The sequence below is a fragment of the Hoplias malabaricus genome, chromosome X1 (assembly GCF_029633855.1).
Source record: "Hoplias malabaricus isolate fHopMal1 chromosome X1, fHopMal1.hap1, whole genome shotgun sequence".
Taxonomy (NCBI): Eukaryota; Metazoa; Chordata; class Actinopteri; order Characiformes; family Erythrinidae; genus Hoplias; species Hoplias malabaricus.
Genome location: NC_089818.1, coordinates 26,463,369 through 26,490,303, shown reverse-complemented (window position 1 = coordinate 26,490,303; position 26,935 = coordinate 26,463,369). Strand labels below are relative to the sequence as shown.

At 43.2% G+C, this 26,935-nt stretch overlaps 3 protein-coding genes across 3 annotated transcripts; 2 read left to right on the top strand and 1 right to left on the bottom strand.

Moving 5' to 3' along the window:
- Window positions 1-688: 688 nt before the first annotated feature.
- LOC136675500 (acetylcholine receptor subunit gamma-like) lies at window positions 689-9,078 on the top strand. Its single transcript, XM_066652048.1, has 12 exons — window positions 689-749; window positions 1,440-1,573; window positions 2,111-2,155; window positions 2,317-2,438; window positions 2,540-2,695; window positions 2,842-2,939; window positions 3,063-3,263; window positions 4,746-4,860; window positions 5,234-5,348; window positions 6,184-6,409; window positions 6,762-6,895; window positions 8,887-9,078. The coding sequence occupies exons 1-12, from the start codon at window positions 689-691 to the stop codon at window positions 9,076-9,078; spliced, it is 1,599 nt and encodes a 532-aa protein (XP_066508145.1).
- A 716-nt stretch (window positions 9,079-9,794) lies between these two features.
- LOC136676135 (phospholipid scramblase 2-like) lies at window positions 9,795-16,471 on the top strand. Its single transcript, XM_066653004.1, has 9 exons — window positions 9,795-9,928; window positions 10,089-10,272; window positions 10,345-10,404; window positions 11,609-11,683; window positions 11,827-12,019; window positions 14,240-14,351; window positions 15,391-15,490; window positions 15,948-16,006; window positions 16,095-16,471. Exons 2-9 carry the CDS (start codon window positions 10,089-10,091, stop codon window positions 16,119-16,121), a joined length of 810 nt encoding a protein of 269 aa, XP_066509101.1. The 5' UTR covers window positions 9,795-9,928; the 3' UTR covers window positions 16,122-16,471.
- A 996-nt stretch (window positions 16,472-17,467) lies between these two features.
- Window positions 17,468-26,935, bottom strand: LOC136675758 (eukaryotic translation initiation factor 4E type 2-like). The gene is made up of 8 exons (XM_066652503.1): window positions 26,788-26,935; window positions 23,118-23,229; window positions 22,642-22,776; window positions 21,765-21,869; window positions 21,402-21,554; window positions 19,077-19,213; window positions 18,576-18,657; window positions 17,468-18,344 (listed from the first exon to the last, which is right to left on the bottom strand). The coding sequence occupies exons 1-7, from the start codon at window positions 26,931-26,933 to the stop codon at window positions 18,609-18,611; spliced, it is 837 nt and encodes a 278-aa protein (XP_066508600.1). The 5' UTR covers window positions 26,934-26,935; the 3' UTR covers window positions 17,468-18,344; window positions 18,576-18,608.

Genomic DNA, 26,935 nt, shown 5'->3' with positions numbered 1-26,935 from the left:
TCAGCTGCGTTTGTTGATGATTAGTTCCGCATCTCACAAACTGTATCTTTAACTCCTCCCAATGGTTTTAAATGGAGCACTAACAGAGAACGCAGTTCCACTCAAAACCCAATGCTGGGGGTGAATTATATTGGACTTGGGATCTTAGGTTTGTGACACTCCAGAGGCTCCCATTCTACTGAGAATCCATTTAGATATTTACTAAAAAGAGAGTGTGTTCAAGAAGGAAGACAACAGAGGGAGTGTGTGTGTGTGTGTGTGTGTGTGTGTGAGAGAGAGAGAGAATAAAGTATTAAAATACAACAGATTCCCATCACAGCCTCCCTTTATGACCCCTTCTGACCCGCTGGCCTTTAACCCCCAACTGTGTGTGAGAGTGTGTGCAGGTCTGTGACAGCTGATAATGCGACAGTCCGTTATAGGGCCATTCTAAAAATACCTCCATGAACAGGAGACAAAAATGACAACTATTAACCCTCCCACACACACACACACACACACACACTTCTCACTCATTACAGTACTGGTGGTTGCTAAAACACACACATTTCTCACTTACTCCCAGAAACACACACTCACTCACTCACTCACTCACTCAGTCACTCACTTTAGTACAATCACACACTCATTCTGAGAGGAAGAGAACTAGAAATGCGAGGGAGTAAGTGCTGAGCCGAGCTCTGAAATCATGACGGCACACTCTCTATCAGCTGGTACTGTCTGGACTCTGCTGAGCCTCCTTCCCTCAGGTAAGACACTGCTTATTTAACTCTTTCCTTTTTTACTCAGTATTTAACATCATTTAATAAATAAACTGAGGACTATTTACAAACTTCTAGTCTCACTTCACACTGATATTAACCCACACTGACCTATATAAAGGAGCAGAAAGTATCAGTGTATTCTACACAGTAAAATAATAACAGACCTTTATACATTTTCAAGAGAATTAACCAATCAGATCGTTGTGTTTAATAAGCTGCGTCTAAACGGTGAAAGCAGGAGGTAAATATTAATTTACCAGTTTGACCAGTGAGCCTCTCTCTCTGTCTCTTTGTGTGTGTGTGTGTGTGTGTTTGTATTTGTGTGTGTGTGTGTTTCTATTTGTGTGTGTGTGTGTGTGTTTGTATTTGTGTGTGTGTGTGTGTGTTTCTATTTGTGTGTGTGTGTTTCTATTTGTGTGTGTGTGTTTGTATTTGTGTGTGTGTGTGTGTGTGTGTGTGTGTGTGTTTCTATTTGTGTGTGTGTGTTTCTATTTGTGTGTGTGTGTTTCTATTTGTGTGTGTGTGTTTGTATTTGTGTGTGTGTGTGTGTGTGTGTGTGTGTTTCTATTTGTGTGTGTGTGTTTCTATTTGTGTGTGTGTGTGTGTGTGTGTTTCTATTTGTGTGTGTGTGTTTGTATTTGTGTGTGTGTGTGTGTCTGTGTGTGTATACACAAGTGCTGTGTAATCTGGAGGGGGCCTTGCAGAGTGACCTGATGAAAGGATATAACAAAAACATCAGACCAGTGGAGAACAACCGTGACATCACTGAGATCAAACTCAAGATGACCCTCACCAACCTTATCTCCCTGGTAAAGTGAAAAACACTAATGTTGCCAAAGCCAGTAGGTTTCTGTTTGAGTAAATTTTAAACTGTTCGTATCGATAGCGGAATTATATCAACAAAGGTTAGGAAATATACTGTGATGTAAATACGTGGATGTGGTCAGATCTCCATGGGAAAGTGTTCTCAGAAGAGTGAGAGACTGTGGAGAAAAGCACATGTGCCTCAGACCACCACGCCCAGTACCAATGACCAGCTAGGCATGTTTATCCCTGTCTTGGGTGTGATGGAGCAACACTGAGTCACTGAGTATCTGTAACTGACCTCACTAATGCTGTTTCAGCTGAATGCAGGATTACGAGCTCTAAAGCCTTACTACAAGAGCTGAAGTTCCACCACAAAAAGGGATATAAACTCCTTGATTTCAGAAAAAAGAAATGTTAGAGCAGTCTGCAGACTTTGGGACAGAGTTTAAAAATGTTGACAGACACGTAGATGGAAAGTCACTTGATCCTACCACATTCTACCTCCCTGAACATCTGTCTTTTCTACTGTGCTTCTGCAGAATGAGAAGGAGGAGACACTGACCACATGTGTATGGGTGGAAATGGTAAGAAGTGAAAACATCAAAATATAACTTTACAGTGAACACTTACTTCTTAACAATGATTATTTTATACGGCACTTAATCCATGCATGTGGACCGTGTGGAGAGCAGCCTGGGCTTTGATAACTCACTTTCTCTTTCTCATTTGTCTGTTCTTGTTGTAGCAGTGGTATGACTACAGACTCAGGTGGACAGACAGGTCTGGGTTTGAGGCCTATGAGAATATCACACGCACACGCATTCCCTCTAAATCCATCTGGCTTCCAGATATAATACTGGAGAACAAGTGAGGCCCAACAGAAATACTACTACTACTACTAATAAAAAGAAAAGCCAGTTTCTCAGCCCTAATCTTGTGTCCTCCCTTCTGTTTGTGAATGTGTGTAGTGTTGATGGACATTTCGAAATCACCCTCTACACCAATGCTTTGGTAGATCCAGACGGAAGGGTCTACTGGTTGCCCCCCGCTATCTACCGCAGCGCCTGTGCCATCAAAGTCAACTACTTCCCCTTTGACTGGCAGAACTGCAGCATGGTCTTCAGGTGGAGCTTCTTTACACACAATACTTAACACTGAATGTAATGATGTCTCCACAGACTCATCAACACTGACCCAATATCTGAACACCAGAATTCTCCATCAACCACAAACAACAACCGTGTTAAACTGTACAAACGCTGATTTACAGATCTCAGACCTACAGCGCTAATGAGATTGAAATGAAGTTGACTGATGAGGTAAACACCACTGTGGAATGGATTGAAATTGATCCAGAGGCTTTCACAGGTTTGTCAGCCGTACTACAGTGTATTGTACTCTACCATGTTTCCTTATAGTAGCCTGAGTGAATGGTATTCATGTTTCTTTGACTTTTCATCAAAGAAATCTGCATATGCTCTGTCTGGCTAGAGAACGGTGAATGGATCATAAAGCACCGGCCAGCTAAGAAGGTGATAAATGAGCGCCACAGCCGAGATGACCTCGACTATCAGGAGATCATCTTCTACCTCATCATCCAGAGGAAGCCACTGTTTTACGTCATCAACATCATCGTGCCCTGTGTCCTCTTCTCCTCACTCGGTCTGCTCGTCTACTTCCTGCCCGCTAAAGGTACGACACATCAGGGAGGATGATGGAGAGGGAAGAGGGAGGGTGGTGAAAGTGAAAAAAGATACGAATTAGTTAAGATTATTTTAAACTTATTTTAGTGGATAGCTCTTGTGGCTGTGTTGAGCTGCTAGTGAGCAATGAGGAGTGAAACCCCCCACAGATACTGGATGATCAAAAAAACAAACATATTTGGCAATTTAAAAATCCCAGGTGGACGCATTTTTTAGAGAGAGAACATGTTCGGTGAAAGGAGGACGTCTGGTCACCCTGTGTTAGCCTATGACTAGACGATGATGTTCGGCTGGTTGCTAGGCGGAATTCGATCAAAACAACAGGCCCTAATGGTTGTACACATTTTTTTTAATGAATTTTGCCAAACTAAGAATCCTAAAGGATACGGTACAAATATTAAATTCACGGATTTAAAGGCTAAGCAGCAGCTCTATGAAAGTGTCAAACAAATAAATACAGTGGAATTTGAGTTCCTAACTTGTGTTTATTGATCGTCAGAAAACATGTTATTTCTTACTAATTGAAGGAATAAGGTTTAAAAGACCGTTGGTCCCTCTGTAACATGGAGGTAAACAGGGTAAGGACACTCACTTCGCCTGTTTTAGTTGGTGTTAGTTAACGTTAGCTTGACTCGCTAAACTCGGTGCTCAGATTATACTCGGCTACGTAGCTGCATTACGGAGGTTTATAGTGTCGGATGAATTAGAGTTCGACTTCGATCACATTTACAAGAATAACGGTACCTCTACATTTGAGTTTAGCTTATTGCTAGGCTATTGTCATGAATAATGTTGGTTATTTAGCTAGATACTGTCATAACAGTCAGTCATAACGGTGTTTTACCGCGGCGTTGTTCCGCTGTTGTCCACCAGTGACGTCACGGTCGCGTTCGAGAATTTCCGTAGCGAGCTCGGGTTTTTCCGTCAGTTTAATAAAATTGTCAGTTTTAAAGTAAATTAAGCAGCTATTTTCATTTTAATTCATACTTATATCTGTCAGTCACTACAATAATGTGAGATATTCATGGAGGTCCATTAAGCAGTGCTTAGCCTTTAAAGTAACTTACTTAGAAAGTGTTTAGAATGTAATCTTTTCAGATTTATCCTGGTGTATAATAATCATTCATTCATTTTCTGTAACCTTTTTGGGAAGAGTCTAAAACGCTTGGTGAAAAAAAGCTTAACGTTGTTTAATGCACTAACACAACAACCTGGGAACACCACACTTTTCTCAATTACATCTGATCATAAGTGCTGTCTACTGCTGAAACAATCAAACTGTGACAATAGGCCATTCACGCTCTATAGATATTCATTCCTAAGTAGAAATAAGTACACATTCTTTACCGAGACCACACTTCTGCATCTGAACTATTCTTATATTTTACAAACTCTTGAACTTTAATGAACTAACAGGTGTGTGTGTGTGTGTGTGTGTGTGTGTGTGTGTGTGTGTGTGTGTGTTGATTAGCTGGTGGTCAGAAGTGTATAATGTCTGTCACCATCCTCTTGGCACAGACAGTTTTCCTCTTCCTCATCGCTAAGAAAGTTCCAGAAACCTCTCAAGTTGTGCCACTGATTGGGAAGTAAGTGGATGAATTATTTTGTGTAATGATTATATACAGTAGCTGCCTTTATATTATACACTGAACGATCACTGGATTAGGAACACCTACCTCCTGTCTGCACTGACTGCGCTCAGGACCCCCACAGAGCAGGTGTGATATGGTGGTGGATCATTCTCAGTGCTGCAGTGACACTGACGTGGTGGTGGTGTGTTAGTGTGTGTTGTGCTGGTGTAGAGTGGATCAGACACAGCAGTGCTGCTGGAGTTTTTAAACCCCTCAGTGTCTCTGGTGTTCCTAATGCAGTGATGGTTCAGGGTGTGTGCTCTGTTAAAGCCAGTCTGTATGTTTCCTGGCACTGAACTAAGTGTCTTGTTGTGTTGTGTTTGCTCAGGTATTTGATGTTTGTGATGACCGTGACTACAATCACTGTAATGAACTGTGTGGTAGTTTTAAATGTCTCTCTGAGAACCCCCAACACACACCCTATGACCGATAAAGTCAGGAAGGTAATTTAACACACACACACACGCGCACACACACACACACACACACGCACACACACACACACACACACACACACACACACACACACACACACCACTGGTTTAAATGACTGAGGTGGCTCTACATTTCATTTAAAAAAAATAATAATTTTTAAATACTAATCGTATACATTTCCTTAAATGGAAACCTGATTGTTAACCCTTTAATATCTTAATAGTGTAAGTGATGTATACTGAATGTCCAAAAGAATGCAGACACCTCAATCAAGGTGCATCTGTTTTGGCTACAGACAATAAACTGTGCAATCAATAAGTGGTGTAAATTACACTTAACATACGAGTTACAGTAAACATACACTGAGTGAACTAGTCGTATGTTATTTGTTACTCTAATGCTCTAATAATGCTGAAATTATTAATAAAATAAGTCACTAATAGAAACAAACACAGAGCATGTGATAATAATCACCAATAAAACTATCAGAGTACACCACTGTACAGTGTTACACCCCACAACGCTGTAAATAAATTAGACTTTTACAGCACTAAGCTCATAAATAACATGCTGCAGAAATAACACACGACTAGTTCCCTCAGTGTATACCAGTGTAACTTAATGTGATTTCAATATCAGTAATGATTAGCTACAAATCACTGGTTCCACAGTAGTACACTTTAAATACACTCTCTTTTTTCACAAGGGATTCCCATTCATTTTAAAGTGTTGCTTATGAAGTGTATTCTGATGTTTGTAGAGAGTAGGGCCTGTTAAAAAAGAAGAGAGGGTGCGTATAAAGCCGCTTGAATCATAAGAATTCCTCTTTATTCTGACCCTCAGATTTTGTTAAACATTTTTCCTCGGCTGCTGAGGATGAGAATGCAGCGCTGGACTCCTCATCGCGGAGTAAACGGAGTGGACAGATCGTTCCCTGTGAGGAGGCGCAGCTCTCTGGGACTCATTATGAAGGCAGATGAATACATGCTGAAAACAGCACGTTCTGAGCTGATGTTCAACAAACTGAAGGAGAGGGATGGGCTCATTGGGAACGCTCTGGAAAAGATCCGTGAGCTTTCCACACACACACACACACACACACACACACACACACACACACACACACTATAAAAGTCAATAACAGTAGATTGGTGAAACCCTTCGTGCTTTAGACCAAAACATTATCAAGCAGTGCCTCTGACAGTGCATTCATGTGACCTTTAATGTTCTAATGTTTAATTTTTTATTGTTTTAAATAGAACATGTGACATCAGCCTACGCTGACTGACCTACAACTTATAATCAACCCTATAGTGGATAAACAGCTGTGGATTCCTCCCACACTGGATCTCTGGGTGTTAGATGGGGGTTGGAACTAAACTGAGGCTACATCATATGACTCAGCGTTTTTCTTACCACAGACACCAGTCTTGGAGGAGACACAGAGCAGGACCTGAGCTCCAGTTTGGCCCTGGCCTCAGCAGAGGTGAAGCAGTGTGTAGAATCCTGTAAACACATTGCTGAGAGCACCAAGCAGCAGAATGACTTCCAAAGTGTGAGTGCAGACACAACCAATACAATATGAAAATAAAACAAAAATATTTAAAAAGGGCGGCACGGTGGTGCAGCAGGTAGTGTCTCTGTCACAGCTCCAGAGTCCTAGAGGTTGTGGGTTGGAGTCCTGCTCCGGGTGACTGTCTGTGAGGAGTGTGGTGTGTTCTCTCTGTGTCTGTGTGGGTTTCCTCCGGGTGACTGTCTGTGAGGAGTGTGGTGTGTTCTCCCTGTGTCTGCGTGGGTTTCCTCCGGGTGACTGTCTGTGAGGAGTCTGGTGTGTTCTCTCTGTGTCTGCGTGGGTTTCCTCCGGGTGATTGTCTGTGAGGAGTGTGGTGTGTTCTCCCTGTGTCTGCGTGGGTTTCCTCCGGGTGATTGTCTGTGAGGAGTGTGGTGTGTTCTCCCTGTGTCTGTGTGGGTTTCCTCTGGGTGACTGTCTGTGAGGAGTGTGGTGTGTTCTCTCTGTGTCTGCGTGGGTTTCCTCCGGGTGATTGTCTGTGAGGAGTGTGGTGTGTTCTCTCTGTGTCTGTGTGGGTTTCCTCCGGGTGATTGTCTGTGAGGAGTGTGGTGTGTTCTCCCTGTGTCTGCGTGGGTTTCCTCTGGGTGACTGTCTGTGAGGAGTGTGGTGTGTTCTCTCTGTGTCTGTGTGGGTTTCCTCCGGGTGATTGTCTGTGAGGAGTGTGGTGTGTTCTCCCTGTGTCTGCGTGGGTTTCCTCCGGGTGATTGTCTGTGAGGAGTGTGGTGTGTTCTCCCTGTGTCTGCGTGGGTTTCCTCTGGGTGACTGTCTGTGAGGAGTGTGGTGTGTTCTCCCTGTGTCTGTGTGGGTTTCCTCCGGGTGACTGTCTGTGAGGAGTGTGGTGTGTTCTCCCTGTGTGGGTTACAGACAATTAATGAATGAATGTCAGTCTCTAGATAGTAACTGTAAGAGTAGGACTATTATGATTTGAAGAACCAAAGTGATTGATCATACAGTGCCTTGCGAAAGTATTCGGCCCCTTGAACTTTTCAACCTTTTGCCACATTTCAGGCTTCAAACATAAAGATATAAAATTTAAATTTTTTGTGAAGAATCAACAAGTGGGACACAATCATGAAGTGGAATGAAATTAATTGGATGGTGTCAAACAAATAAAAAACTGAAAAGTGGGGTGTGCGATATTATTCTGCCCCCTTGCGTTAACACTCTGTAGACTGAAATTCTTGCCCATTCTTCCGTGCAAAACAGCCGGAGCTCAGTGAGGTTGGATGGAGAGCGTTTGTGAACAGCAGTCTTCAGCTCTTTCCACAGATTCACGATTGGATTCAGGTCTGGACTTTGACTTGGCCGTTCCAACACCTGGATACGTTTATTTGTGAACCATTCCGTTGTAGATTTTGCTTTATATTTTGGATCATTGTCTTGTTGGAAGATAAATCTCCGTCCCAGTCTCAGGGCTCTTGCAGACTCCAACAGGTTTTCTTCTAGAATGGTCCTGTATTTGGCCCTATCCACCTTCCCATCAATTTTGACCATCTTCCCTGTCCCTGCTGACGAAAAGCAGGACCAAACCATGATGCTGCCACCACCATGTTTGACAGTGGGGATGGTGTGTTCAGGGTGATGAGCTGTGTTGCTTTTACGCCAAACATATCGTTTTGCATTGTGGCCAAACAGTTGGATTTTGTTTGAAGCCTGAAATGTGGCAAAAGGTTGAAAAGTTCAAGGGGCCGAATACTTTCGCAAGGCACTGTATTTCTTGTATTTCACAATATTTAAATGATTTTATTTTAATAATGTAATGTATTTACATTATTTAAATTGTACTGATTCTCTTCTACTTTGGAAAAACACTGATATTCTCAGGCCTTTATGGAGAGTTTAATTTGACTTGTGAACAGCTGGAATAAGAGCAGTGCTAATGTTTGTCCTGGGGATAAGGAAGCCTCTGAAAAGGATTTGTGGAGCTCTGTCCGGATGTTTGCGCTGTGGATGATCCTGCTTTGCTCTCTCCATAGGAGAATGAGGAGTGGTTCCTGGTTGCCAGGGTGATTGACAGGCTCTGCTTCATCACCATGGCGATGCTGTTTGTTCTGGGGACCATTGGAATCTTCCTCATGGGTCATTTCAACCAGGCCCCTTCTCTGCCCTTCCCCGGAGACCCCAAAAACTACCTGCCCACACTGGCCCCTGTGAACGCTACAGGCTGAGGGAGTACGGACCATGACCTGATCACAGTCTGGAGGAGAACCATTTTTATCCACTAAAGTTTGCTTGTGCTTTTTTGAGTTTTTAATAAATATTGTTTGTTTACACCTCATTTTGTTCTGTGCGGCTGTTTATTCTGAAGCCAAGAATGTGCCACAGTGCCGCACTTTTATTTTTATATCTGTTGTTTAGAAGTATGATCTCTCTCTCTCTCTCTCTCTCTCTCTCTCTCTCTCTGTCTCTCTCTGTGTGTGTGTGTGTGTGTGTGTACTAGTATATAGAATATAACACATTGTGGGGACCTGGTAACCTGTTAACACTCATATTCTGGGTTATTTTCTTCCTGGTGGAGGACCACCAGCTGCTCCACACAAAGTAAATCATTACATTTTATGATGGAGACCTGTTTTAAGGTTGTGTTAAAGTCAGGGTTAGGATTAAGCTTGTAGCACTTAAGGAAATTAATGTTAATGATAAGTTTCCACAAAAAGAAAAGAAGTGTCATGTCCCCATGATTCACAGATACAAGTGTGCGTGTGTGTGTTTTCTCACTAAGAGCTTTGAGTAGGGTCTAAATTACATGCATGAGTGGTGTTCAACACGGCACATCCTGGAGTGAGGAGGATAAGAGAGGATATGACCTCACGAACACAAGTTACACTGCAGCCTTTAAGAGGTTTCTGGGCGCCCAGCATCAGCAGAAGTGCCATCCCCCAGACCCTGCTGTTTCAGAGGGCAGTTGATGCAGTGAGTGTAAAGAGCATTCAGAGACACAGAGGAGTGAACAGAGCCACGGAGGGGTGCTCCGAAACACAGAGGAGTGGACAGAGCCACGGAGGAACAACCCCAACGGTGAGAACATCAGTTCTTCGTCTCTTAATGATGTCGTAGCTTCAGGAGCATGTTGTTATTTTGCTTGTTTGTTGTGGTGAAGTGCTAGTAATTCATTTTAATAGGAGTCCTTTCCCTAAGCTCCAACTCTCTGCTTCCTAACTCTCTCTCTCTCTCTCAGATGTCCACTCTAACAGCGCAGCCTCTGCCGTTTAGTCTGGAGAGAGAGAAGCACATAGAAATGCTGGTCAGAAATATCAGCAGGAAGTGGAGACCCACCGCAGATGTGCAGGAGCCCTCTACCCTCTCTGACTACACACAAGCTCACGCTGCACAGAATGCAGTATCCAGTGAAGGTGAAGGAGGTCTGACAGCAGGTCAGAAGCTGAGCAGTGTGGACACAGAGGCGCTTTGGATCACTGAAGGGTTACCAGCAGCTCTCACTGCTCTTAGAACAGTCAGTCAGCTGCACATCACTGCCAAACCTGAGCTGCAAGGTGAGAGGTTCAGACCAGAACAGGAAGTTAAAAAGAGATGTGTTTTGTTCACTTCCCACCTCCACAACCAGCACTGTCAACTGCTTCCCATAAATTCAGAATTAAAAAAGCTTATAAACCAGTGTTTATAATGATCTGGCAGTGACTCAGTATTTCATTTTCATTCATTCAATTTTTGTAACCGTTTATCAGAATTATTTAATTTAATATCAATATCTAGTATCAGCATTTTTCTGAATGCTGATTAGGTTCAAACTGGATTGTTGTGGGCCGAAGATGTGTCAACATTATATTTACTATTATTATAGTGTTTTTAAAAAACATTAACGTTCAAAAACAGCCCACAAAAACAAAAAAGGTCATTGTGTACATTTAAATATCCATCCATTCATTGTCTGTAACCCTTATCCAGTTCAGGGTCGCAGTGGGTCCAGAGCCTACCTGGGATCATTGGGTGCAAGGCAGGAATACACCCTGGAGGGAGCACCAGTCCTTCACAGGGCAACACACACTCACACATTCACTCACACACTCACACTTATGGACACTTTTGAGTCTCCAATCCACTTACCAACATGTGTTTTTGGAGCGTGGGAGGAAACCGGAGTACCCAGAGGAAACCCACGCAGACACAGGGAGAACACACCACACTCCTCACAGACAGTCACCCGGAGGAAACCCACGCAGACACAGGAAGAACACACCACACTCCTCACAGACAGTCACCCGGAGGAAACCCACGCAGACACAGGGAGAACACACCACACTCCTCACAGACAGTCACCCGGAGGGAACCCACGCAGACACAGAGAGAACACACCACACTCCTCACAGACAGTCACCCGGAGGAAACCCACGCAGACACAGGGAGAACACACCACACTCCTCACAGACAGTCACCCGGAGGAAACCCACACAAACACAGGGAGAACACACCACACTCCTCACAGACAGTCACCCGGAGGAAACCCACACAAACACAGGGAGAACACACCACACTCCTCACAGACAGTCACCCGGAGCGGGACTTGAACCCACAACCTCTTGATCCCTGGAGCTGTGTGACTGCGACGCTTCCTGCTGTGCCACTGTGCTACATTTAAAGATGTCATGGTTAATTAAAGAATGCAATACTTCATCATTTACAGGTTACAAATGCAGTTTAATCCATGAACTCCGGCACAGATTTTCACTACCGTTTCAGGTCCACGATGCACCTCTCACAAAACATACAGCATTGCCTCCGAAACCAGACAACAGCTGTTTGTTGCTGTGGAAGGTAATTATGGGATGAGATGTTAAAAGCTCATTACGTTTTTAAAGTTACTGAACACCAATGATAAATAAATGGAAAAAAACATTGTCATAAACATCTCCCCAGTGCTCATTCACACTCTTATTTCTGCTCTTTCTCTTTTTCAGAGAGCTCCTGCGTGTGTTTGCACTGCTGTGGTCCAGCTCGCTCCTGTTTTATCCAGGGGTTTCAGCAGGACCACCAGCCTGTTTTCCAGTTTGAGAGGCCGCTGAGGGCAGACTCGTGCTGTCTGGGATGCTGCCTGATGGAAATGAGAGTGTACACGGCTCAGAGGGAGCTCATCGGCACCGTGCATCAAAGGTACCCCCTAACACCCCCCAAACTAACCACTAGAAATCTGTGTCGTGTCTCACAACTGTCTCCGTTTATAATCAGAGGTTTTCACAGTCTCAGAAAAGTGAGTTCAGTCTACGTCTCACGCTGGAGTTGATCCAAAGGCAAACAGAGAAGCACTGGCCTGGCTCATGGACTAACTGCATTCTCTTAAAGAATCGTTTCCGAAGTCTCATTCAAACTAGAACAGAGAAATATTTCATATTATATTTTAATTCAATTATACGTCAAACATTTTCTAATACACAGGATGAATAATTAAAGGGACACTATGTGATATTTTTAACTTAAAATTATAGCTTCAAAATCATTGTGATGCTCCACTAAGCTGTGATTGGGAGAATAGAGCATCTGTGGTTACTACTACACGCTCAGCACTGCAGAAATTGCACTATGTAAATTCTGGAGGAGGGTAGGAAACCACATTCCTGCATTTTTTTGAATTTGTTTTTACCTTTATTTGTCATTTTACAGATGTCTTAAACCTAACAACGACACAAAATATTATATTAAAAGTTGTATTTTGATTTAAATCCTGATGTTTGGGGTACTTTAATATCTCTGCTCACCCCATGTTACATCACTGTTTTTGGCTCTGAGAGCTCAGTGAGAGGGTCACTACAGACAAACCCCTGTTCTCTTTCATCTGCCAGCTCTCTCTCTCTCTCTCTCTCTTTCTCTCTCTCTCTCTCTCTTCTAGTGCCAATCTGATCTATTTCCTTTCTTTCCCTCACACTTTCTAACTCATGTCCGTCACACACCAGGAGCAGTGTCTGTGCAAACACACAGTTTAGATGTCTGCGTCTCATAGGAGTCATGAAAAATGATACCAGTTCAGTGAAGAGTCCAACAACCACAGAGGAAAGTCCAGATCCTGTCTATTCAGCAACAGCCAGCTTCTTATATTAGTTTTCATTTGATAGAAGGGACAACCTTTAAACAAAATGTTTAAACTCATTGAATAAATTGTAAAGTGATAACTGAAAAAACACAATTCAATTTATAAAACGTAGTATTCAATAAAAACAGAAATCTGTCGCTTGTTAATCTTTTTCCTTTAATTGTCACGCCCTTGTTCTGTGTCTGTTGTCCCTGTTTATTATTGTTCATGTCTCCGCCCTAGTCCCGCCTCCTCGTCCGTGTCTCATTTGTAACCCTGCCCCCTCGTTATCTGTTTCAGGTGTCCCTTGTCTGTGTGGTGTATTTCAGTTCCTTGTCCCTCTTCCTTGTGTTGGACATTCCACGTTTGCTTGTCTCTCTTGATTGTTTCTTGATTTGATTCACATCCCTGGTCTCATTCTTCCTTGTGTTTGTGAGTACTGTGTTTAGTTCTGTGTTCTAGTTTAGCCTCTGTATCTCTCTCAGTCTGTTTAGCTCTCTCTCGGTCCAGTTCTCTCTTTCTGTCTGTGTCTCTCTCTCTAGATCATTCTTTATCTAAGGGTCCTGTCATGTCCTAGTTTGTCTGTTTTATCTTCTGTTTAATAAAAATCTGTTTTATAGAAAGTGCGTCCGCCTCCTGTCAGTCCGCACGATCCTGACGTTAATGAAATGACAAAAGTACGAAGAGTATATTTTAAAGTGAGTTGGTGCACGGTAAGATTACCGTTTTAAACTAAATTCAGTGGGTGAATATAAAGCGTATAACAGGATTGTCCAAAAACACCCAGAAATGAAAGAATAGGTGGTTTGTGACTGACACCTTCCAGCAGCACTGCTGTATCTGATCCATTTCTGCCAGTGCAACACACACTAACACACCACCATCATCAGTTTCACGCTGAGAATGATCTACCACCTGATGATCACTGCTCTGTGGCGTTCCTGTGGGGGTTCAGACCTCTGAGGCACGGGTGAATGGAGGTGTGGGTGTAGTGTGTCGTTCAGAATATTTCAGATTTTTTATCATTTATCTTCAAGTAAATATAAAAATATAATTTTAATGTCCACATTTGCCTCCAAAGTTCAGTTTGATCTTCCTCCAGAAAGGTGTATTTAGGCTGAGATTAATAACTCACACTGACTCTTCTCAGGTTTTAGATCAGTGTTTATATAAAAACGGAGTCTGTCAAATAAGCTTTTTGATCAACTGCTGATTTTAAAGGCTGAAGCAACAACATTCTCTACTTTAATCCTAAGACATTTTAACAGAATATAAAAGGCCTGATCTGTTTGACATTTCTGCGTCAGGTGGAGTATGTTCACACCATATTTTGAGGTGTGTGACGCTGCAGGCTCTTCCTCCGTACGGATACAAGGCTCCTGTTTTCCAGTCCGTTGTCTCGCTGACCAGGAGTTTCAGGTGAGGGTCCTCCAAGCTTTAGTCATGTGCCTTGTGTCTGTTGATTCAGTGATGTGTATTTGGTGTGAGTTCATCAACATCGTTCTCCTGTAGAGCCAAGAGCTTCCAGACACACTCTGCTTTCACAAGTGAACACGCTTCTGAATTTGTAACAGCACACAGTACCATCTCATTTAAGTCTTCATTTATTTGGCTGTAAAATGAAAATGCTTCCTGAGTTGGATTTGTCGAAGTGTTTGGATTGAAACTAGAACAAACTTCTACTGTTCTATAAAACATCTTTCAGAAGAAAATATATTGATGTTTGTAACTTTTAAAGTGCACTGTGGCCAAAGTGAAAACTATAATCATCTCTACAGCTGTCACTCACTGTATCCTACAGGCACAGACAAGGCATAGCTCTAGTATTCATTTTTATTTATCTGTGCGGTGCCACTGTAGTTTGAGGGCAGTTTCAGGACTGGAACATCTCTAATGATGTGGGATGAAGGAGGATGTTTATTAGATGTTGAATCTGTCCCTCCTTTGCTTTGGAACATTGCTGTGATTGACACAAACACCGCTGAGGTCAGGTGCAGATGTTATGACTAATCCAGATGTTGGATCACAGATCATCTAAGAATTATTAACCGAAGCTCTTCCACAGATCAACGCAGCCTCATCTTCACCTCAGACTCATTTATGGAGGTTATTTCTATGGAAACTGTAAAACGTGTGTAATATACAGTCTGTGTCTACAATGGCTGCACTTTAGAAAGGTTCACAAAGTGTTGGACTTAAGATGAATATGAGGATGGTCTCAGAATCTTTGTCGATGATGAAGGATACAACATCATGCATTCTGTCACATTGGTGAAGACATAACGTCTCTTTAAATGATCGGTTCACTGTCAGTAAAATACTATTTAATCCATTTATTTATTATTATATCTAAAGAGCTCCTGGGTTGCGGTGGGTGTTTATTGAAATAAAGTGACAGTGATTCCTCCTGAAAACAGTGAAATCTCCTTAATGTTTTATTCTGGCTCTTCCACTCGAGGTTGTCTCGGTGATCGGCGAACGCATTGGAAGTATATGGAAGAAATGGCCTGGCTACAACGAGCCCCGTAACATGGACCATGAGCTTTTTGGCTTGGACAGTAAGTTCTCCCAGCGTCCACATGCTGGCGTATTTTTACCTGGAGATGTTCTGCAGTGTAAGTTGCTATCGAGAAGATGTAGGATTTATAGTTTTATAGAAACATTGACTAGAACATCTTTCCTGTTAAATCTAGTACACTAGCGTGCCCTGATAAACACTGTGTAATGAGCTGCCGGGCTGCGCTGTGGCTCTCTAAAATGGGTTGCTATCTGCTCCTGGAATTTGAGTTTCTAGGTTTAAACCCTCCTGCAAATCTGTGAGGAGTTTGGCGTATTCTCCCTGTGTGTGCATGGTTTCCCTCCCACAGTCAGTTGGTCAGTTGGCTATGCCACTACTGATGTTGGTGACAGTAACAGTCGCCCTAAAGAGGAGGATGCAGCAGTTACAGAAAATCACTGAATGAATGAGTGAAATTTTACTGTGTTTATAACGGACTGTGATTCTGTCTTTCTCAGTTCCACAGAATCTGTGTGTGAAAACCAAAGTGCTGCTGCTTGCTGCTGCATTTCTCCTGGTGAGTTTCTCCTCTGGCAGATTCAAATCTGAATTTTGATCTTCCTGAACACGAACCTGAACACTACATCACTCTGCTGTCTTTGCAGAATCTTATGTTCTTTGAAATGAGCTGAAGCATCAAAGGAAAACAGGAGCTCAGAAGGAAGCTAAAAAACAAAGCCTTAAAAATGTAAAGGATTTAAAAATAAATTAATAAATAAAAATGACTGCTGTTAACAATTAATGCATTTCATTGATTGTATAATTGTCAGATGAACAAATCTGTAATTTAAATTACAGTGCAGTCTGTACATATTTGTCCAGTGACACATTGTTTTTGCTAATTTTTGTGGTGTGTTCTCCCTGTGTCTGCGTGGGTTTCCTCCGGGCGACTGTCTGTGAGGAGTGTGGTGTGTTCTCCCTGTGCCTGCGTGGGTTTCCTCCGGGTGACTGTCTGTGAGGAGTGTGGTGTGTTCTCTCTGTGTCTGTGTGGGTTTCCTCTGGGTGACTGTCTGTGAGGAGTGTGGTGTGTTCTCTCTGTGTCTGTGTGGGTTTCCTCTGGGTGACTGAGGAGTGTGGTGTGTTCTCTCTGTGTCTGTGTGGGTTTCCTCTGGGTGACTGTCTGTGAGGAGTGTGGTGTGTTCTCCCTGTGTCTGCGTGGGTTTCCTCCGGGTGACTGTCTGTGAGGAGTGTGGTGTGTTTTCTGTGTCTGCATGGGTTTCCTCCAGGTGACTGTCTGTGAGGAGTGTGGTGTGTTCTCTCTGTGTCTGCGTGGGTTTCCTCCGGGCGACTGTCTGTGAGGAGTGTGGTGTGTTCTCCCTGTGCCTGCGTGGGTTTCCTCCGGGTGACTGTCTGTGAGGAGTGTGGTGTGTTCTCTCTGTGTCTGTGTGGGTTTCCTCTGGGTGACTGTCTGTGAGGAGTGTGGTGTGTTCTCTCTGTGTCTGCGTGGGTTTCCTTTGGGTGCTCCGGTTTCCTCCCACGCTCCAAAAACACGTTGGTAAGTGAAGGCTCAAAAGTGTCAGTGAGTGTGTATCAACCCGTTTAGTTCCCACCGTGCACCCAGTGATTCTGGGTTGGCTCCAGACCCATTGTGGCCCTGATCTGGATACTTGGTGACAGAATATGAATGAATGAACTGTAGGAGGAGCCTCAGAGCAAAAATACCAAATTGTACCTACTGTTCCTTTAAAATGTCAGCTTTTATGATTCTTTGAAATTTATTATGAAAATGCTAAAAATAATTGATTGGAAAGTTACAGCTGATATAAAATGGACCAGCGTGTGGAAACCCGACCTTTCCAAAAACGTTCTTGTTGCTGTATGCACTCAACATGTACTTTCCCCAGAATTGTAGAATTGTAGTGTGTGTTACTGAATGTAAAAAGGGCACACCCCTTATTAACTCTATTCCAGAGGAGGCATTGGTTGAGCAGGTGTTTACAAACATTTGTTGTATGTACAGACTGCGGGGTGTTGACAGCAGTGGACAAAAGGACATCATGCCATCGTCCAGAGTTAGCAGCATCTGCATATTCAACATTTATTGCTATCATCAGTCAATTGTAATAAAAAAACATTACCTTAAACACCAACAGCTCCAGAACCAACAACTTCCAGGTGGTATGTAAAAGATGTAGTCGCACAAGAGTTAAACCTCTACCATTCTTAAATTTTACTTCCTGGTGGAGGAGAAACAGTTCTGGGTCAGGGGTAAAATATTGGAGCACAGCAACTGCGCTGTCCTTCCACGGTGGAGTCACAGAAAAACCAGCAGAGGCCAGTCCTGGCCAGGCACAGTGCGATAGGCAGCAACGTCTCTTAGGCATCAACACCATCAGCTCGACACAGAAAAAGACGAGGAGCAGACCCCATCTTCTTCCAATTACTTTAGAAATATATATATATTTTTGTTTTATACAACAGCTCTAAATTCAACAACATTCCTCTCTTAACACTGTAGTTAAAATACTGCACTATAAGATGCAACCCTGTCTGTTACAATGTAAAATTAAAGTACTCTTTCTAAAGGGGGCTATAGGTGTGGCTGAACATTCTATGAACATCAAGCTAATTAAGGTAAATGTGACCTTCCTGTACAAAATGATACACCGTTTCCACCAGCTTTCGTCTGAGCCACAGTAGGCGCTGTCTCCGCGGCATGTTTCTGCAGGCTCCCCCTGCTGGACCGAGAGAGAGAGCTTGCAGTCATTGAGCGCTGGCTGCGGAACCTTTCAGGGGTGTTTCAGCTCCACAAGCTTTTAACAGAACAACGTCTCGCCAGTTCTCAGTGTCCATTTAGTTTTTGATTTTAAAAATGGTACAAATATCTTCTTCATCCACAAAGAAGTAAACAAAACCTAAAAATAACAAAAAGACAAAGCATTGTTACACTATCCATTAACGACCGTGTTTTACATTGAATAGGTGCTATACATTTCAATTTACTGGCACAGTATCACATTTACAGCCAGCGCACTGCCACTCTGTGGTTAATTAGCTCCATATCGTTACTTACAACAAAACATTAAAGAATTCATAAGAGGTTTAAAATGGTTTCTGTTCTGTTTGGAGGGTTATGCTGCTCTTACCCCTTGCATTTTTTTTTTGCTTGTGATGAATAGCTAGCGACCACCACTAGCATTCACCAGACCATGGAAATCCTCCCAGGCCCTGAGAACACACACACACACACACACGTTAGAAAAATGCACAAACACTTCTCAGTCAGAAATGTAAATCACTTTAAAGGAACACTAGGTAGAGTTTGGGGGTTTGGCCCTGGGGCTCCCCTTTGTGTAAATTAATTTTACAAAACTATACTGAAACCAAGGGGGAGGGGGTGGTTTCCTACCCTACTCCAAAACTTACATAGTGCAGTTTCTGCAGTGCTGAGTCCAGATTAGCAACAACAGAGGCTCGATTCTCCGTGTTACAGCTCAGTTTAACATCACAATGATTTTGAAGCTGTAATTTCAAGGTAAATATATTACCTTGAGTTCCTTTAATTCTCTCTCTCTCTCTGTGTGTGTGTGTGTGTATGGAGGCAGGTTGAGACTGCATTCAATGTGTATGTGCACCCATTTACTCACTTGATGCTGTCAGTGTGTGTTTTGTATTCCATGATGGTGTTTGGGGGCAGGTTCAAGACCCGGCGCAGTGTGTCTCTGATGCGAGCAGTAGTTGCCTGGTCACTTGCTGTTTTATTCCAGATAGAAATGATATCCTCCTAAACACACATTCACACAATGGTTTTCAAATTAAGAGCCTCACTTCCAGTTAACCCTCGCAAGCCCAGCTGAAGTGTGCTTTTAACTGATGAGTTCAATCAAGTACAAAAACAGAGAAAATAATTAAAAAAGTTAAACTTGGGCCTAGCCCCTGCCCTCCACTGCTCGGTGTAAACAGTGAACCAAGGCTTTTATCTTACCACTTTGTATGAACCCTGTCATACTACCATAGCTACAGCTTTTTAGTTATCTCACTGGTAACTGGTGACCGCCGATCCCTCCCTCCCTCCCTCTTTTATTTTTCACAGGACAGTTTTGCCCCTGCTTTACCATGAACCTACTGACCCCTTTATATTTTTGCCCTTTGCCTGGTTTTCTTTCTCCTGTCTCTCTCATGCCTTGAGACGTCCTGTTCCTGCTGCTCTCCAGTGTTGCCCTGATCCAGCCCCTGACCCTGTGTGTCCAGTACAAGATCCTGGCCTTGTCTCACCTACAGTATCACGCTTGGTTGTGCAGAGATGCTGTTTTATCTCAAATTAACTCTGCACCTGCTTTTACCCTTCGACAGAATCACTGCCACCTCCTCCTTCCTCAGACTCATTTCACTAATGTTTCACCTTCACTTTACTGTAACTCACTCTCTCCATCACTTCACTTTTACTTCTGTTCTGTTCTCGGTTGTGTCTCCGGTGTCGACCCGAGGAGGATGTGTTCCCCGTATGACTCTTGGTTCCTTCCTTGTGTGCTGAGGGAGTTTTTCCTTGCCACTGTTGCTCCTGGCTTGCTCATAGGAGCTCAGACCCAGATCTCTGTGAAGCTGCTTTGTGACAACTTTCTGTGGTGAAAAGTGCTATATAAATAAAAAGACTGATTGATTGATGTAAATTTAATCAACTTCATGCCCCTTAACCTTTTTAAATGTAGAGCGACCAGCTAAACTGTCAGGAGGCGGCTAGCGAATCAGATAATGGTTTGATTTGGGGAGAAACAGTGGCTCGGTGCTGAGCTCGCTCTCCTCTCAGAGCTGGGATCTTGGGTTCAAGTCTCATCTGGGTGGAGTTTCCGTGTTCTGCCTGTGTCTGCGTGGGTGTCCTCCAGGTCTCCGGTTTCCTCCCACAGTCCAAACACATGGAGGTGAGGTGAATTAGCTTCTCTCTAATAACTGCCCTGGTGTGTGTGTGTGTGAGAATGAATGTCAGTAAGTGTGTGTGTGAATGAGTGTGTAAGTGTGTGTGTGTGTGAATGAGTGTGTATGTGAATGAATGTCAGTAAGTGTGTGTGTGAATGAGTGTGTATGTGAATGAATGTCAGTAAGTGTGTGTGTGAATGAGTGTGTAAGTGTGTGTGTGTGTGATTGAGTGTATGTGAGTGTGTGAATGAGTGTGTATGTGAATGAATGTGTAAGTGTGTGTGTGTGTGTGTGTGTGAATGAGTGTATGTGAGTGTGTGAATGAGTGTGTATGTGAATGAATGTCAGTAAGTGTGTGTGTGAATGAGTGTGTAAGTGTGTGTGTGTGTGTGAATGAGTGTGTATGTGAATGAATGTCAGTAAGTGTGTGTGTGAATGAGTGTGTAAGTGTGTGTGTGTGTGATTGAGTGTATGTGAGTGTGTGAATGAGTGTGTATGTGAATGAATGTCAGTAAGTGTGTGTGTGAATGAGTGTGTAAGTGTGTGTGTGTGTGATTGAGTGTATGTGAGTGTGTGAATGAGTGTGTATGTGAATGAATGTCAGTAAGTGTGTGTGTGAATGAGTGTGTAAGTGTGTGTGTGTGTGATTGAGTATGTGAGTGTGTGAATGAGTGTGTATGTGAATGAATGTCAGTAAGTGTGTGTGTGAATGAGTGTCAGTGTGTGTGTGTGTGTGTGTGAATGAGTGTCAGTGTGTGTGTGTGTGTGTGTGAATGAGTGTGTGTGTGTGTGTATGTGAATGAGTGTGTAAGTGTGTGTGTATGTGAATGAATATCAGTAAGTGTGTGTGTGAATGTGTGTCCCCAGATATGGATTGATGCTCTATCCTGAGTGAAACCTGATGCAGTCCTCCAGGTGGACGGTCGTGTGTGTGAGAGAGAGTGTATTGAATGTCGAATGTAAAGCGTCCTTGGGTGTCTATAAAGGCGCTATACAGGTGTAATATTAAATAAAAATAAATCAATAAATAAATGTGTTCTACTGTAGTGAAGTAGTACCTGGAAGCGTACAGAGACCACAGCTCCACAGATCTCTTCACCAACCATGAACTGCTCCCCAAGCATAGCCAAAATCAAATTCTCCCAGCAACGTGAGGCCAGACCCTTACGCAGTCGAATGATCCACTTCCCGCCACTCTTATTAGCATCATCCTATAGGGAGAGAGGGGGAGGAAATGAACAAAAAAGAGGAATGATAGAGAAGACAAGCTCAAATAAACAAAAGGAATCATGTTCCTTTTCTCATAGGTTTTAACTCTTCACTTAAACATTAGGTTTCCATTATTCTAATTCATGAACAGTAATGAAGGTCAATTTATTCTATATATATTTTAATTGCTTATAAATTGTAAAAATACACACCTCCCACATGGGTTTGATTCCTTCTTTAAAAAGATGGAAGTCACTGTGGCCAGTCAGATCACCTGGTCTGATCATGTGACTGTAAAAACGCCAGAACTGCTCCACCTGTACGACAGACTGAATGTTAAACTGTGTGCATTCTACAGGGTTTTTTTTTTTTGTTATTTTAGCCCTGAAAACATTGTGGGATCGAGCCTGATGAGACATGAACACAGAAAGCGTCATGTAAACACGAGGTCTAAAGATACAGGGTGCATTAAAGTGATTAAATTAACTCATTTTCTATTAGCAATGGATGTTATTTAAAATACATAGAGCAGCAGTTTCTGTGCACACAGCATGTTTAGATCTAAGAGTGTGTTTCATTTTTGATGGTACACGTAGACAGCAAAGTCTTACTCTGTGTGCACACTGAGAGCGACACGCTGAAGTCATTCGTTTTCAGTGAGAGTCAGTTGTTTACAGTGAAACTTTACAGTTTGTTTTATTCTTTATTAAAAAAAAGTGTAAATAATATTTGCTCTGAATGTTTGAGTAAAGCTACTTTTTTTTATTAATAACAGTGGACATTTGTGTCAAAAAAGGTTATTGTTCCATAAACATATCGCTGTCAGAGTTGTGATCATTTTGTAAATGGATAAAGCCTCTTTAACTGGTTGCTGTTCCTTTAAAAACGTAGTTTGCGTGGTGATGCAGTTCAGTCCACTGCCGGAACCGCTCCCCACTCCTCACCTGCTGCACGGGAGACACTGAGCCATTTTATTGCTTTCAGTGTACACACAGTAACACTTGGGATCATGATTAACTCAAGAAACCCAGTATGAACGAGCAGAAGAGATATTCTTTATAATTCAAAGTGTGTGGGAGTGAGACTCACCGATGCAAAGCTGCCAATTTGTTTGATGTTCTGTTCATAGCTCTGTGTGCTGGCAGGTCTGCCTGGGGTTCTCCGGGAGTACCAAAACGTGTAGTTATACTGCAGAGGGTGTTCCCCTGCTCCAGGAACCACAGGCTACAACACAAAGGAATAATGGTTTTGCTGCTTCCATCAAGTTCATGAGTTCAGTAAGAAGTGTTAGAGCAGGGAAAATGCAGGGTCAACATCTGGTATTTTTTTGCCTTTATCCATTTTTTCCTCACATTTATTTGGCACCAGTTTTAGCCACTATTAAAGGGCTCGCCCAATCACATACAACCTTTCTCTAACTCATGTCCAGATTTGTTATTTAAATAAGAGGGTTAATGCTTGGACCACTACCAACTCCCAGGTTTTTTTTTTAAATATACAATCCTGAGCAATTATATCTAATGTATTATGGTTAAATTTACAGCCGTGTGTAAACAGTCACAGACCTTCTTCTTGATAGTGTTTTGGTCCTTCTCCTCATCTTCGGCTTTTTCCTTCTCACCGTCTTTCGGTGAACCGTTGTCTTGGTCATGATCTCCGCTATCGTCATCTTTCAGCCTGCAGTAAACACAGTAAAGACATTAATGACTTTTTCTGTGGCAAAGACAACATTTGCCAACACAAAATTAACATTTATATAATGTTTAAAAAAAGTTAGTCACTTTACATTTGGAACTGAGGAAGAACACATCGCTCAATCTGCCCCTGTCCCAACTCTGAATGTGTTACATAAAATTAAATGTGTTTTTAATTTTTACTAATGACAATTAAGCTGGTAGGTGTTCTCTCTGTGTCTGCGTGGGTTTCCTCCGGGTGACTGTCTGTGAGGAGTGTGGTGTGTTCTCTTTGTGTCTGCGTGGGTTTCCTCCGGGTGACTGTCTGTGAGGAGTGTGGTGTGTTCTCTCTGTGTCTGCGTGGGTTTCCTCCGGGTGACTGTCTGTGAGGAGTGTGGTGTGTTCTCTTTGTGTCTGCGTAGGTTTACTCCGGGTGACTGTCTGTGAGGAGTGTGGTGTGTTCTCTTTGTGTCTGCGTGGGTTTACTCCGGGTGACTGTCTGTGAGGAGTGTGGTGTGTTCTCTTTGTGTCTGCGTGGGTTTACTCCGGGTGACTGTCTGTGAGGAGTGTGGTGTGTTCTCCCTGTGTCTGCATGGGTTTCCTCCGGGTGACTGTCTGTGAGGAGTGTGGTGTGTTCTCTCTGTGTCTGCGTGTGTTTCCTCCGGGTGCGCCGGTTTCCTCCCACGCTCCAAAAACACACATTGGTAGGTGGATTGGCGACTCAAAAGTGTCCGTAGGTGTAAGTGTGTGAGTGAATGTGTGAGTGTGTCTCGCCCTGTGAAGGACTCGCGCCCCCTCCAGGGTGTGTTCCTCCACCACCCTGAACTGGATAAAGGTCACAGACAGTGAATGAATGAATGAATGAATGAATGAATTGATCAAACTGGTATTCAAAAATAATGGAAAACTCTTCTTTGTTCATCGTCAAACAAACTTTCAAGAGAATAAACAAATCAGAAATGCTTGTTTTTAATTGCATTCTACATAGAACTCCCAAATATTTACTAGTTTCTAGCAAGAAAACACATATTTATTCAGAACAGTGTGTTAAACAGAAACAGGGTTAAAAACTTGTGTACTTGAGTATGAAAGTCATTTTTTGGTATAATGAATCAAAGATGGACCAAGATCTAATTCTGTCATAGGCACCAGCAGCATTCACCAGGCTCATTTAAAGAGAACATCTACGACTCTGGGGAAATACAGTCCTCTCTGGTTGTTTACATTAAGGTACGGTGTGTGAGTAAGAAGCGACTGTATCTTTTAAGGTGGAGCGGTGTGTGTGAGTAAGAAGTGACTGTATCTTTTAAGGTGGAGCGGTGCGTGTGAGTAAGAAGCGACTGTATCTTTTAAGGTGGAGCAATGCGTGTGAGTAAGAAGCGACTGTATCTTTTAAGGTGGAGCAATGCGTGTGAGTAAGAAGCGACTGTATCTTTTAAGGGGGAACAATGCGTGTGAGTAAGAAGCGACTATCTTTTAAGGTGGAGCGGTGCGTGTGAGTAAGAAGCGACTGTATCTTTTAAGGGGGAACAATGCGTGTGAGTAAGAAGCGACTATCTTTTAAGGTGGAGCGGTGCGTGTGAGTAAGAAGCGACTGTATCTTTTAAGGGGGAACAATGCGTGTGAGTAAGAAGCGACTGTATCTTTTAAGGGGGAACAATGCGTGTGAGTAAGAAGCGACTGTATCTTTTAAGGGGGAGCAATGCGTGTGAGTAAGAAGCGACTGTATCTTTTAAGGTGGAGCGGTGCGTGCGAGTAAGAAGCGACTGTATCTTTTAAGGTGGAGCGGTGCGTGTGAGTAAGAAGCGACTGTATCTTTTAAGGTGGAGCGGTGCGTGCGAGTAAGAAGCGACTGTATCTTTTAAGGGGGAGCAATGCGTGTGAGTAAGAAGCGACTATCTTTTAATGTGGAGCGGTGCGTGCGAGTTAGAAGCGACTGTATCTTTTAAGGTGGAGCGGTGCGTGCGAGTAAGAAGCGACTGTATCTTTTAAGGTGGAGCGGTGCGTGCGAGTAAGAAGCGACTGTATCTTTTAAGGTGGAGCGGTGCGTGCGAGTAAGAAGCGACTGTATCTTTTAAGGTGGAGCGGTGCGTGCGAATAAGAAGCGACTGTATCTTTTAAGGTGGAGCGGTGCGTGCGAGTAAGAAGCGACTGTATCTTTTAAGGTGGAGCGGTGCGTGCGAATAAGAAGCGACTGTATCTTTTAAGGTGGAGCGGTGCGTGCGAGTAAGAAGCGACTGTATCTTTTAAGGTGGAGCGGTGCGTGCGAGTAAGAAGCGACTGTATCTTTTAAGGTGGAGCGGTGCGTGCGAGTAAGAAGCGACTGTATCTTTTAAGGTGAAGCGGTGTTTGGTGTCTGAAGTGTATACTGTCTGTAAGTGTTTATTCACTGTTTGAATTCCCACTGAAGCTCATGTGTAACTCGAGTTTAGTTTTGTTGCACGTTCACAAAAATAGATATGTAACCCAATAAAGGGTATAGCACTGCTTTTTACAGAGATCAGTTCTATATTTCAATTAGACTGTCAATGAATTGTGAATACTCTCTCATACAGCATTCTTTGATCACAGATGAAGTACTGGAAGATGATTAACACAAACTGTGCAGCAACTTTGCACCAAAAGCTGGACTGACAGGAAAGGTGTGTCTGAGTGTACACAGTTTTAAAACCCCAGCAGCAGCAGCTCAGGAACCACGTCAATGCCACTGCAGTGCTGATAATGACCCACTGCCCAAAGAAAACCCGGGCTGTGTGGGTCCTGACCACAGAAGAACACAGTGAAAGGGGCTGAGCAACACACAAGTCTAGAGTCTCTAATTGTAGCACTACAAAGTTCAGCTGTGTGGAGCTAATTAACATTAACTAGAGATTTAAAATTAAAGACATTTTAATGTTTATAATTATATCCACGAATTTATAAATAAAGACTGAGCACGCATTAGACCTGGCATTGGAAATCAGGACTTGGGCAGAAAGCGTGTTATAACAAGGGCGTAACCTTGAATACAAATAATTAACGTTAGCCCTGGTCATTTACACCACATTAATGCCTATTCAGACTGTTATTTAGTGCTATGTGACTTATCTCAGTGGGTGTCAACACGGGGCAGATATGAGGAGATAAATGTCGGTGAGAGGCTAAGTGCTAAATCCCGGTGTAAATCGCAGAAAGCGACGAGAGGAGCTGGTTGTGGCCACGTAGTGAGCCACCAGCCCCCGCTGTACATTCACTACTAAACCGGGGATTAGACTGAGGCCTGCGAGGCCACACCGCCGCAGAGTTTACAGCAAATTAAAAGTCTTCAGACAAAAAAACACTAAGTGTATTTACATCGTGTTCTTGATGTCAGGTTTAGGGTTCTGTGTGTGTGTGTGCTGTCATTCGCTCAGTGGAGCCCTCAGTAAACGCGTGTGTGTGTGAGAGAGAGAGAGGAGAGACACACCTCTTCTGAGCTGCACCGCACCGATGACCCGTATACCGCCGGTTTTACATCGACACAACGGAAACACGGCCTTAAACGGCGCATAAAACTATTCTGGGGACTTTAGAAATTACTCACGCGTCGAATTTGTTGTTCATTCTCCGCTGCGTTTTACTCTCTCCGCTCGCGCTCCCTTCGAATCCGCAGGCAGAGCGGCGCGCGCGCGCTACCTCGTGGTTGGCGCGCGCACAACAACCTGGGGATATCCGTGACAAACCATCCATCC

Excerpts from the sequence above, each read along its gene's own strand:
- LOC136675500 (XM_066652048.1), top strand. The coding sequence starts at position 689 with ATGACGGCACACTCTCTATCAGCTGGTACTGTCTGGACTCTGCTGAGC. Across the intron at positions 2,156-2,316 it reads CATGTGTATGGGTGGAAATG|CAGTGGTATGACTACAGACT; the intron begins GTAAGAAGTGAA and ends TTCTTGTTGTAG. Across the intron at positions 5,349-6,183 it reads TGACCGATAAAGTCAGGAAG|ATTTTGTTAAACATTTTTCC; the intron begins GTAATTTAACAC and ends TCTGACCCTCAG.
- LOC136676135 (XM_066653004.1), top strand. The coding sequence starts at position 10,089 with ATGTCCACTCTAACAGCGCAGCCTCTGCCGTTTAGTCTGGAGAGAGAG. Across the intron at positions 10,273-10,344 it reads ATCCAGTGAAGGTGAAGGAG|CTCTCACTGCTCTTAGAACA; the intron begins GTCTGACAGCAG and ends GGTTACCAGCAG. Across the intron at positions 14,352-15,390 it reads TCGCTGACCAGGAGTTTCAG|GTTGTCTCGGTGATCGGCGA; the intron begins GTGAGGGTCCTC and ends CTTCCACTCGAG.
- LOC136675758 (XM_066652503.1), bottom strand. The coding sequence starts at position 26,933 with ATGGATGGTTTGTCACGGATATCCCCAGGTTGTTGTGCGCGCGCCAAC. Across the intron at positions 21,870-22,641 it reads AAATTGGCAGCTTTGCATCG|GTGGAGCAGTTCTGGCGTTT; the intron begins GTGAGTCTCACT and ends TCTGTCGTACAG. Across the intron at positions 18,658-19,076 it reads ACACACACTGACAGCATCAA|GGCCTGGGAGGATTTCCATG; the intron begins GTGAGTAAATGG and ends GTGTGTTCTCAG.